At 35.2% G+C, this 12,836-nt stretch overlaps 2 protein-coding genes across 13 annotated transcripts in view; one reads left to right on the top strand and one right to left on the bottom strand.

The window, feature by feature from the left end:
* The window catches only part of LOC147838831 (odorant receptor 131-2-like), a 1,093,102-nt gene that overhangs the window by 348,553 nt on the left and 731,713 nt on the right, over positions 1 to 12,836 (top strand). The window lies entirely within an intron of this gene.
* The window catches only part of myo7ab (myosin VIIAb), an 85,263-nt gene that overhangs the window by 4,679 nt on the left and 67,748 nt on the right, over positions 1 to 12,836 (bottom strand). For all 11 annotated transcript variants that reach the window (XM_087301146.1, XM_087301147.1, XM_087301144.1 and 8 more), the window contains 13 exons: positions 12,632 to 12,802; positions 10,646 to 10,763; positions 9,395 to 9,521; positions 9,124 to 9,293; positions 8,817 to 9,007; positions 8,443 to 8,567; positions 7,883 to 8,040; positions 7,406 to 7,559; positions 5,290 to 5,445; positions 5,105 to 5,210; positions 1,943 to 2,056; positions 1,682 to 1,769; positions 1,052 to 1,158 (listed from right to left, as the gene is read on the bottom strand). In XM_087301146.1, the coding sequence (XP_087157272.1) occupies positions 1,052 to 1,158; positions 1,682 to 1,769; positions 1,943 to 2,056; positions 5,105 to 5,210; positions 5,290 to 5,445; positions 7,406 to 7,559; positions 7,883 to 8,040; positions 8,443 to 8,567; positions 8,817 to 9,007; positions 9,124 to 9,293; positions 9,395 to 9,521; positions 10,646 to 10,763; positions 12,632 to 12,802 (1,785 nt within the window). The remainder of the gene's footprint in view (positions 1 to 1,051; positions 1,159 to 1,681; positions 1,770 to 1,942; positions 2,057 to 5,104; positions 5,211 to 5,289; positions 5,446 to 7,405; positions 7,560 to 7,882; positions 8,041 to 8,442; positions 8,568 to 8,816; positions 9,008 to 9,123; positions 9,294 to 9,394; positions 9,522 to 10,645; positions 10,764 to 12,631; positions 12,803 to 12,836) is intronic.

Below are 12,836 nucleotides of genomic sequence, written 5' to 3'. Positions count from 1 at the left end.
TTACCAGTGAAATACTGAATTGGCAAATGGAGATGTCATTAAAAACATCCTTTTAAAGGTCAGATCACTGACAAAATTGAGTCTGTTTCTCTTATAATCAGTCATGAGTCTTCAGACAATTGGATTTTAAAAGGGACATCTCATGCAAAAGCGAATATTCTTGCTCATTATACACAAAAGAAGTTATTTTGAAAAATGTTAAAGAATAGTAGCTGACTTTCACTGTATTTTTTTGCTATTACGAATGTTGATGGTTGCAGGTTTCCAACATTCTTCAGTATATCTTTGTGTTTAACAATGACAAGAACAACAACAAGAACAACAACAACAACATCAACAACAAAATTATAATAGTTTGGAACCACTTGAGGCTGGGTAAATTTATCATTGTATTTAAATTTATCAGTGTAAATCCTATAGATTGTTTTTATCTCAAGTGCAATACATGGTGAAAAAATCTAACTAAGCACACATTAAGGGATTTGCTTTTTAATGACATTTAAAAAGAAAGATTTTAAAAATGTAAAAATTATTTGTATGGAAATATAGAAACATGGTATTAAATATTAGTTATATTATATATTAATAATATTATATATTAATAATATATTCATTATAATCATGTTCTTTTTTCCGCCTTTGTACACTCAAAATCAGAGTGGAGAGTGGACCACACAAATTTTTGGTTTCTCTGGAACTGTAAATAAAAAGTAGTGAACAAATGAAGGGAATGAAACACCACTTCTTAATTGCAGACACCCGATTATTTAGTAACTATATAACAGCATTTTCAGAAATATTTCTGGCGTGCAGGACACATCCTGAAAAATGAAGACAAGACGATTTGATCACCCCCTGTTTATTGGCTGCAGTATTGGTAATAAAGAAAAATCCCACCCTCACCAAAACAAAAACAAAAATCCAAAACTGTCACAACTCAAGGAGGAAAACTTAAAAAACCCATTCCTGAAAATTCACATATACAGTAATGAACTAGTAATTCACCAGAAAGACTGCATGTCTGAAAAAGGCTACAAAATGTGTTTTCTACCTGGAAGTAATGGAAAATGGAGTCGGCCATGGGATCTTTGCCTGGGAAAGTGTTAGTCCACAGTTTCTTCATGAAAAACACTTGGTAGGTCAATGAAGGAACTGTGCCTACAGAATAAACACAAACATAAACACCTTTCATGTATTTTTACAACTCAAATGATCATTTTTACACATTGGCTGATTGGCACTGAATTCACCAATGCACTGAAAGTTTAGAAAACACACAAAAAACATATCTTTATCAGTTTGACAACACACAAACACATGCAAATTCTCACAACATGATAATACAAATACAGAATTACACTGCAAATAGTGCACACCCCAAAAAGTGATGAACCCGACTGCTTCTTGTTTGTCATCAGTGTTTTCAGAGATAAACAAAAAACCCACCTATCAGATGTCCCACTATACTGAGGACTTTAAACAGGAAGCAGTCAGGTTTGTTCTTTTGTGTTTTTGTGCTATTTGCAGCTCATTTGCATGTATTTGCATGTGCTGAATGAATTTGTGAGTGCGTGTTGTTAAAACTCTCTTAATGTTTTTCTATTTGCATCTGTTTTCTTAACTTGCAGCACATTTAAGCTCTTTCTTTCACCATACTTTAATGAGCAAAACACATAATCACCGTCTTTCACAGCTCTGGCTTTTTTGATCCAGTCTGTCAGATGTCGAACAAAGTCAAAGAAGAAATCTCCTTCTGGCACACTGATCACCTGAAACACGATGAGACATTTATATCACAATATACTGACAAACAACTGCCAGCTGTGAGGAGAAAAGTAGAGGAGAAAGCAGTAACACTCAGCGGTTGGGCTTTTGAAGGAGTTATTTATGGTGCCATAAACTCACACATCCTCGATTCATCTAGACAGCTCTGTAGACTCACCTTGTCAGAAATTTTGACAAACAAGCTGAAACCTTCAGAGGAATGAAGCATCATCCTGCCGGCGATGTTTCGGCAGAAATCTTTGGCTTTTGTACTGGATTCAACCTCAAAAGCCTGCAAACAAAAAAGGAATATTTAAAAAACAGACATTTCAGACGTCATTATTTCACCTGATTATTTAAACAGGTTTTTGTTTCCACTGCTGACAGCATCCTTTACTTGGTTGGATTGGTGTCCGAATGTCAGAAAGCGGTGTGCTTCGTGCTTTCTACATGTAAATGACCTCATAAACAACAAAGGAGGACATACAGCAGGCCCTGTTCTTGCTTTTGGCATGTGGCTGTTTGTCAAAAGAAGACGACAAGCTTTGTTTGGTTTGTTATTGTATTATTATGGTGTTGTCTTTTAGCTATGTAAAAATAGTGAGTCCTGTTGTCGTTCTCCTGGCTTTTTGTCATGCAAGTGATGATTCTCTGTAAACCAATAGCATTCAGCAGTGAGTCTAGTTCCACCTTTTTGGTACAGTACTGTTGTGCTAGGTACCAAAAATTGAATAGCTGCCAAAAAAGGGGTACTGTTTGCTTTTTTGGTACTTTGGACAGTGGAAATGGAAATAAATGTGTATTATACTGTACTGTAGTGGACCGAAACATTACTGCTCAGTGAAAACAAGCCATGGCATGAGAACAATAAAAAAGTAAGAATACAGTCCAAATCATGTATTAGTTATAATTAAATCATATGTGTCAACACTGCCTTTTTTGCCATGATTCTCCTGTACTTTACCATTCGATCCAGATATCATCCTGTTTAAATATTTTCCAGAATTTCTCCCAAATTTTAAATTCTTCTATGAAAAGTGGAAGAAACATCAACATGAGCTGATCTCAAATGTGATATAATTGCATGAGCTGTTCAAGAGAATTATGCTTTTGCTTTATTTTGGCTTGAATGCACTTCTGCAGATGCAATTTGAAGAGGCGCAAAAGTGGAAACTTTGGGATTTGGGTGTGTTTTTGTTATGACTGCCAATGGTGTAGCCCCGCTGGTGATCTACTTCCTGTAGTTTGTTGCAATTCCCAGCAGGGTTTTCTTTATGAGAGATTACTGCTGACCAAACTTCAACTCCCAGAACTCCCTGCGCTCATCAACTCCTGCAACCGCTGACAATAATGCGGACACTTACACATAGACACAGCTGCTGCACATCTACACTGATTACAAAGACTATAAATTCACCTCACTTTCATTCACACATTGCAGAGTCTTGTTTCTATCACAAACTTTACAAAGCGGTTCTCCTGGTTTGTTTTCCTGTGTTTTGATCCTTGTTTCTTGTCCTGACCCATTGCTGCCCAGTCTGACGTCTTGCCTGTATATTGACCACAATTATTCTGTTATGGTACTTTTTTGCTTCTGTTTATGACTCTGGCCTGTACGACCTCAATTCATAAACTGCATGTGGATCCGCAAGTCTGCTCTCAGCATCTGGATCATTACAGTTTTTAAACAGACAAATACACAAAATAAAAAGCAAACATGACCATCAACTGTTTTTATAATAGATCTGTACAGTATTTAAGCGAGACTGAGGTATCCTGTATTTTTACATCTAAATGTTGAAAGGTATGAATTAGACCCAACACAAAATGAATTTTTAGACTCGTGCATCTGTTCACACTTCATCCCTCTGCCGTTTTCTGTGCGAGACGCTGTACTATTTTTACATACAAGTCAGTTTTGAGATTTTGTGCTCCTCCGATTTTTATAATGTTTGTTCAGTTTAATGGAAAGTAACCATCTGAAATACCCCTTTAAGTGCTGCTTTTGTTTCGCTTCATGAATTAGCATCTGTATATTTCCATTATAACACATTTATAAAGGAATTTTATAAATCTCCACCTCAGCAGTACTTACACCAAACATCACACTTTACTCATATCTGTATTCTAAAAGTTTTTAAAGAGATATATGTTTTTACATCATTTGCCAGATTATGTACATCATTTTAGTCTACAAAATTTTTTTAAATTATTTTATTTCTGGGTTATTGAGGTTATTAATTATGGAGTGATAAAAATAGATCCCACCTGTAAAATCATTATATTGTTCATTCATTCATTCATTCATTCATTCATTTATTTTCTTTTCGGCTTAGTCCCTTTATTAATCCGGGTTCGCCACAGGGAAATGAACCGCCAACTTATTCAGCACATTTAACTCAGCGGATGCCCTTCCAGCTGCAACCCATCTCTGGGAAACATCCACACACACTCATTCACACTCATACACTACGGAAAATTTGGCCTATCCAATTCACCTGTACCACATGTCTTTGGACTGTGGGGGAAACCGGAGCAACCGGAGGAAACCCACGCGAACGCAGGGAGAACATGCAAACTCCACACAGAAGCGCCAACTGACCCAGCCAAGGCTTGAACCAGCTACCTTCTTGCTGTGAGGCGACAGCACTACCCACTGCGCCACTGCGTCGCCTCATTATATTATATTATATTATATTATATTATATTATATTATATTATATTATATTATATTGCCCATATGATATATATTGTGTACAGAGCCACAAACATAAAATGTAAGTCATTTGATTCTAATATGTAATAAATAAATTCGACCTGACTTACTGCAATTTTAGAAAATTAACTGGAAAAATGCTGATAACTAGTATTTTTACCCTATTTATCTGCAGTATCTTGCCTTAAAGGGACAGCTGACCCAAAAGTAAAACTGTACTTATTATTTACACACCCTTATGTGGTTCCAAACCTTTATTTCATTATGAGTTTCTTCATAGTTTCTTTTTATAAGATATTTTAATGATTGTTGGAAACGGAGTAACCATTGACATCCAGAGAAAAGAAAAAAAACAAATTCAACGGAAGTCAATTATTATATATTACATTTTATAACATTTTTCAAAATACCTTATTTTGAGTGTGACAATTGAATAGTGAGTAAATGATAACATTTCATTGTAATTTTTAGGTGAACTATCCCTGTAATTGCAGATTCAAATGAGGTCAAAACACAATAGGACATTTGCTTCGCATCCTCAAGCAGAAATACACACAGAGAGCAAAAACAAAAAAAAGATAGAGAGAAGACAATAACACCTTCAAAATGTAGTTAAACTCTCACCTCATCAGTGTCATCAGGAAAGTACACTTTGTGAAAGATCTGGGTGGTTTTGTGCTGAATGGCCTCCACTTCTACAAGGTGAGGAGGATACTTTCTGGACCCATTACTGTCCATCAGGAGAAAATGTTTTAAAGGAATGCATGTAACAGTAGCGATAGATGTTTAAGTGTGTTTGGGGTAGTTACCGCAGGGCTTTCTGCAGTCTCTGCATGCAGTCTGGAGCAACCGGATGATGTTTCTTGGACTGCAGGAACTTCTGGACGTGAGGGAGCAACATGTTACTGGGAGGAAAGAGTCCAGTGCAGAGCCAGAGCAGCTCCCAGCCCTTCTCCTCACTGTATCTGAACACAAAAACACACACACACATACATCACCACGGTCAGACCATTCAAACGGCCATTCATTAGACATTGGCTTTTTGCAGGCTGACCACTAGAGGACAGAATGTTACAGATTTACAAGCCAAACCAACTGCTTTTACAGTAATGGCTTTCATTTAATAACTGTGCTTAAAGCAAACATTTGCATGCAAGTTAATGATTTATTGATGAAGTTTCACAGATATTTAAGCCTAATTGAAAGCCAAACCACACATGTGCATAAAAAACCCAAACAAACAATAAAAACCACATCAGACATTTTTAATGTTCATAAATGTTTTTTTTTGTTGTAAAGAATAGAATATAATAAAGATAAATAAAATATAAAAAAGATTTAATACTTTGATGTAAGGAGTATTACGTAATATTTTATTATAGACACATTTAACCCCCAAACTAAAACTTACTATTTACTCACTCTCGAGGTTATAAACCTTTGAGTTTCACAAAAGAAGATACTTTTAAGAATGTTGAAAACTTTTAACATCCATAGTAGGAAAAACAAATACTAAGAAAGTCATCGGATACAGGTTTTCATCTTTCTTTAAAATAGCTTTTTTTATATGAAGAAAGTCAAATAGGGGTGCATTTCCGAAAACCATCACTAGCCAACGAAGGTCGCAAGTTCCGTTGTTACAAACATAGTTTGTTGATTTGATGTTTCCCAAATCCATTGTTAAAACAAACATTCACAAACTTCATCGCAAACTTGTACGCATACAACTACACCTCTAGAGCTGTAGTTAGAAGCAAAATTCCCAGTAATAATTGTTCTATTCCCAGTTATCCCCCCTATGCCCTATACATTTAGAACATTCTAACATTTGAACTTGAAATTATAAAAAAAGCATTAAAGTCATCACTCCTATAGGCAGGGCCGGAGCAAGCTGAACTGCCACTTTAGGCAAAAGTCGATTATGGAGCCCTCAACCCGAAAGTGAAAACGATAGTGACCGGTTAGCAAAGTGAAGGGGGGGGGGGGGGGGATGGGGGTGTATATGACATGGGCCTGTTGGTTAGAACATTTCTGCAGTAGTTCGCTTGTGTCAACTTGTAAAAGTAGACTTAAAAAAAAAAATACACATTGTACTACTTAATAATAACAACAACATTAATAATAATAAAAATTATTATTATTATTATTGTTATTAATGTTGTTGTTATTATTAAGTAGTACATTGTGTATTTTTTGCTTTATTATTATTTTTTAAGTAGGATTTTTTTCTTCATTTCCTAATAAATAGCCTACTGTAAATTAGGCCTAGAACTATTATCTATTTACATGATTTACATATAAGTTTAGTATACATGTTGGCTAAGTTATTTTATATGGAATATTCTCAATAATATTTGTAAAGGAAACATAGGTTCTATATGTGTCATTTACATATATTTTAATTAACATGGGAAACGCGTGCATGTTTTTAACAAAACTAATATTAGATTTTTTTTATATGCATGTGCGTGTAAAACAATATAACTTCCACAAAATATTATTGGGCTTTTCTCTAAAGAAGTTGTTACTCCACCCCATTTAGAGCATCATTATGGACATTTTATGTTATAACTACTGTGGTTCAAACGATGGATCTGCGACAGAGAAAGTACGGTATTGGAAAACACTCGTCACTACATCGTTCTTTTCCTAAACAATGCATCGTACTATGACAGTTCAGCCGCGAGTTATGTCGTTGTTTGGGAAATGCACCCCATGTTTGAAACAAGTAATTTTTGAGTCCTAAATGAATTATCCCTTTGTTGTAACTACTACTACTACTACTAACAATAATTATAACAATAAAATGATTCTGACATCCCTCAACTATGCACAGAAAAAAGCTAAATATTCCCCAAACTCTCAGAGGCAGTAAAAGTAAACTCAGTGAATGAAACCCAACAAATATAAAGTGTAAAAACCTACTTCACATGATTCTCAGTGAGCTGCTTGATGATCTGACAGTAGATCTCATCTTTTAAAGGTTCAGCTTTTAAAGCTCCTTCAAAGATCTGGTCAGTGAGCTCATTGACCGAGCGGCTCCTCTTTGACGGGTAATCGCCCATGTACTTCAGAATGGGTGCAACAAAGTCAAGGGCCAAAATCAGACAACCACAGTAACTCATTCAGAACATAAAATGAACACTTTTGAAAGGAACTAGTGCTATTAAAATTGTATGGCTTGATGTAATATAAATGAAGTCTGTTCCTGAAACATGAAGTAGAAAACCCATCAAAGATTTAGGTTATTAAAAAAAATAAGAAAAAAAAATTGACATTCATTTTGGATTATGAGGATCCATTATATTAGGCCTGCAGTGCTTGACATAAATGGTTGCACTCTGAGCTACTGGCACTGTTTGTCACTATTTTTATCACAACACATATAATGCTAGAGGATATCAATGAAGGCCTGGCAGGCGTCCTGGCTCAGCTCTTCATGACTGAGGATTTTTTTCAGCAGAGGCTGTTTCAGAGGTTCTCTGGTGCAGCACCAGATTTTATCCTTCCCTCTACCTTTATTGATGATCACGCGGCTCAGGGTGCTCTTGGAAGGTGGTCTAGAGGATGGAAAGCAACCAAGATAATGTAAAATATACAGTATAACAGAAATAGCTTTTTGCATGAACACACACTCACAAACATTTTTTTGCAGGTGCATGGGAAAAATATGTAGAATATTGACTTGTTCTTTATTGTTTGCTAATTCCTTTATTCAAAAATGTGTAGCATTCTGCTGTAATTTTTTTTGTTTTAATTCGGAAAATTTCAACTTATGCCGAAAATTTAGAATTTTTTGAAACAAGAGAATATAACTATAGTAATATTAAGTATGTATAGCATATTTAACTATAAATCATATTTCATAATTCATATTTAAATGTTAAAATATAATAATTAGAATAAAAAGAATTTAGGACACAATAAAGCCCTTTGAAAGGTCTCGAAGTGGGTCATAGCACCTGAAGTGATCGTAGGAGAACTCCTCTAAAGTGTACGGCTGGACTTTCTCCCCACTGTCCAGCAGATTCTGCTGGGACAAATTTACAGAGTCCTTACGCTGGTCTGGAGACATGATGATCAATGACTGCAAGAAACACAAACAGAAGCTAAATATTCATTTCATGAGCCAAAACCAAATGCAGCCTGTTGCACATATGTAAACATTGTTTTCTTTTTTAATTTTCCCTGCAAAACAGTCTAAAAGTTGGAAAAGGTTTGGTTTCCCACATGCTGTTTACAAATTGGTGATTAAAAAAGTGAAAATTCCTACATAAGTCCATTTTTTTGTTTTCTGACAATGTACAAGGAATGTATTGGATGAAAGCCCACTCACCACAATATCATACTGTGGCCTGGTGATGGTGGGCAGCACATAGACATTGTCCGCAGGAAAGTCTCCTCTCTTCTTGGTTCGGTCATTGACCCCATGAGCCCAGCCTGAAGTCAGGACCTGTTCTCCAGTGTGCTCATCCAGAAAGATCAGATCTCCCTTTGAGAATCTCAGGAACGAAGCATCTTGCCCAGCTGAAAAAACAAACAAAAACATTTTTTAGATGTTTTATTAATTATGCTCAACCTAATTGTTTTGGGGCCCAAATCAAATACAATGTTATTAAAGTTAAACCCAACTGTGAGCTCACCTGGATAATGGCTGTCCATCATTGCCACCACAAACTTTGACCTGGAACGCAGGCCCTCTAGAAAAGCCACAACCAGATCCCGGATGTCTTCAGCGTTGTTGGATGTGAAGGTGTACTCATCTCCTTTAATAGTGGCCAGGGTAAAGCTCTGTCCCTGCAGTTTTCCACCTCTGAAAGCACATTGATTAAAAGTGGATGAAAATGAGTTAATGTATAATACAGTGAGCACTTAGATCAAATGAAGTGTGTTTGGTTGGATAATGTAATGCACCTGCTGCTGGAGACCGCAGTGATCTCTGGGAAAGAAAGGTCTAGAAGGACCTGCTCCTGCTCATCCACAAAGTAGACTCCCGTCCAGTTCACAGCCACTATAACATCATTCTTTGGAAGACTCGGCCCTGTGAATGAACAGAAAGAACAGTTTAGCTTTCACCTAACAGCATCAATATGTTTTTTGTTTTTATACAATAGTTCTGTCTGGTTCTCGAATCTTGGCTGATAGCCGTGCGATGTTCTGCAATGTCAGAACTGGCACAGCCTTCTCATCCTTCTGTATTACTCCGCCCACATAGAGTGACAGCAGATCAATAAAGTCACTACAGTTTGACAAATATTGCAGCTGTTGGACAACATCATGTACTTTTGAGGCTTTTTAGGCGAGACTAGAGTTGTTTAGATTGCAACTATGCAGTTTATTTGTAAGGATAGTGCCTATTTTAAATATTTATAATTTACTGAGATACAGTGCGTCGGCATCCATCAGACCCATCAGACCATTAAACCAGGGGTGCCCAAACTTATGAAGGGCCAAAAACTAAACTTGATTGGGGGTAGTGGGCCGGAGGTAAATATACCAAACTGTAAAGTTGTCAATTTAATTTCCTAATTCATAATTATTATTCATTATTTAATTTAATGTTTAATTTAATTGATACTATAATTTGTTGCATTTAAAATAGTATTAATAATTATACATTTTTTGTACATTTTATAATGAACATCTTAAATACAAAATATGAAAAATCTCATTTATAACACTAAAAAAATACACTTTGCCTTGATTCGCTTGCTGATGTCTTCTGCTATTCATCAAGTGACTGGATTCAATAAAAAAAAATTGATTCATTCACAACATTCAATTAAAACATTTAGTTTTAGTTTGCTTTTTTTAGATCAACAGTTAAAAAACTAAAGATAAGTTAAATTAGAAATGACAATATCTGTTAAAGACATTCCCTCAAAATTCCCCATCATTCTCCTCTCAGAAGGGATGGAGGGCCAAATCAAAGGTTATCTTAGTTTGTCATTCGGGCACTAGCTTGGGCATCTCTGTTATAAACAATCTGTAGGACATTGGTAATTAAAATAGAAAAAGTACACACATTCGTATTTACAAAAATACACAAAGAAACCTGATGTTCTCACTGAAACAGTTGAATCTATTCTTAAAGATGATTCTGACTGATGGATTCACCCTACTAACTCAGAACGTTTACATTTTGTTTGAAATAATTATTTGTACCTGAGAATTTGAAGGCCTCATAGAAGCGTGAAAATAACAAAGGCCACTTAAATCGAGCGAAATCCACCACCTCCTCCTTCACTCTTTGCGAGTCGAACCTCTTCTGTGTGTAGATTCCCTGTGGAGATGCACTGGTCAATATCTGGCTCTCAGAGCAACACAATATCAGCCATTACCTCAGAGACAATTACCCTGGCTCTCGTCACCTGCTTATAAGCAGAATGTCTCACAGGCTCATGCATTCCCACACAATCCATAAATTGATCGCCAGCTTTATTAAACATTCATGCCCATCACTTTAGCACATGAAAGGTAGAAGGGTAATTCAAACGGTCTCCACCCTCGAGAGCGGGTACATGAGATTCATTTTCCTACAGGAATCATCAATCAAATCTCAAGCCACTCAGTCCATCAACTGCTACGAGCTAGCATTCAGACGGCAGCGCTGACTTTAACTACAAATCCATAACAAGACGGTGACCATTAAGTGGGGATTGTCTCAATTACTCAGGGTCCTGTGATTGTACTGTATCAGAGCAGACAGCAGGGTATGGAGCTGAATGGTGTGAAGGTCGCCCACGGCATACATTTAGATTATAAAGTTAATTATAGCTTGAGATTATATTAGCACTGAGCTGAGATACAGGTACTGCTGCAAGATAATGAAACTGCTGTCCTTGAGAACATATCGGGAGGTCAGTCAGACACAGTAATAAAGACACTAGGGTAGATGTCTAATGTTAATTGTTTGGTTATACTGTACATGCTGTACATACAAATCAGCATTTTTCACCTCTGCCATAGAAAATTGAAAAGCATAAAGTGCCTAATTATAAATAAGCTAATATAATGTTAAACTATCAAAATATTCATTGATTCATTTTTTTTTTCGGCTTAGTCCCTTTATTAATCCGGGCAGTCCAAAGACATGTGGTACAAGTGAAATGGGTGGGCTAAATTGTCTGCAGTGTGAATGAGTGAATGAGTGTGTATGGATGTTTCCCAGAGATGGGTTGCAGCTGAAAGGGCATCCGCTGTGTAAAACATATGTGGCGACCCCGGATTAATAAAGAGACTAAGCCAAAAAATAAATGAATGTATGAATAATATAATATAATATAATATAATATAATATAATATAATATAATATAATATAATATAATATAATATAATATAATATAATATAATATAATATAATATAATATAATATAATATAATATAACATAACATAATACAATGTTATGTAATATAATATAATATAATATAATACAATGTAATGTAATGTAATATAATATAATATAATATAATATAATGTAATGTAATGTAATGTAATGTAATGTAATGTAATATAATATAATATAATATAATATAATATAATATAATACATATAACTGATAAAGTTGAGTTGACTTTATTAGTAACCGTAGGTAGATTCTTTTTACAGCAAAGTTTAGCATTTGATACAAACAATTAAAAAAGGGACTAAGCTGAAGGAAAATATGTATGGTAATATACTATAATATACTTGTGTTGAAATGAATCAAAATTTTGCTTAATTATAGAATCGATTTGTGTAGGGGCAACATAACTGAATTAGGATAACTTATACATTTTTTACAAAAAATCATGGATTGGACCTAATAAAAAACAGGAATTGTGTTGTTTCAGCTCATTTTACATAAGTAATTTGAATAAGCAGAAAATGTCATTTTCTGAGTGTAATGAATTACTTTTAAAACAACAGCACAATTTGTCTTTCATTCTGTACATTTTTGCAGAAATAAAATTTTGAAAATCAAGTCACAGCAGAAGCTGAGTAATTGCATAGATGTAACTGAAACTGTAAACTAAGTATTTTTTTATTATTTAGGCAAGTATTTAGCTTACAAAAAAACACCATGAAATGCAAAAAGTCCATAAATAGTAAATACAATTACAATGGAAAAAATAAAATAAAAAAAGATGTATATATGTATACATATGCACCTTTATGTGAATCGCTATTATCATCTGAGCCCATTTCTCCACTGTCTTAGAGGGAGTGATTTCTCGATCTGGGATGTAGGATTGAATAAGGCTCAGAAGACGTTCTGGTAAAATCTCCGGCCCATAATCCACATAGTACTGCTGAGAGGCCAGCTCAGCCAGATCCTCCTCCTGGGACAACACACAACATAGTTTAAAAAGTACT

This window comes from Danio rerio, chromosome 21 (assembly GCF_052040795.2).
Source record: "Danio rerio strain M-AB ecotype USA chromosome 21, GRCz13ab, whole genome shotgun sequence".
NCBI classification, from domain to species: domain Eukaryota; kingdom Metazoa; phylum Chordata; class Actinopteri; order Cypriniformes; family Danionidae; genus Danio; species Danio rerio.
The sequence above is the reverse complement of the archived record's forward strand: the minus strand, read 5'-3'. Positions and strand labels throughout refer to the sequence as shown.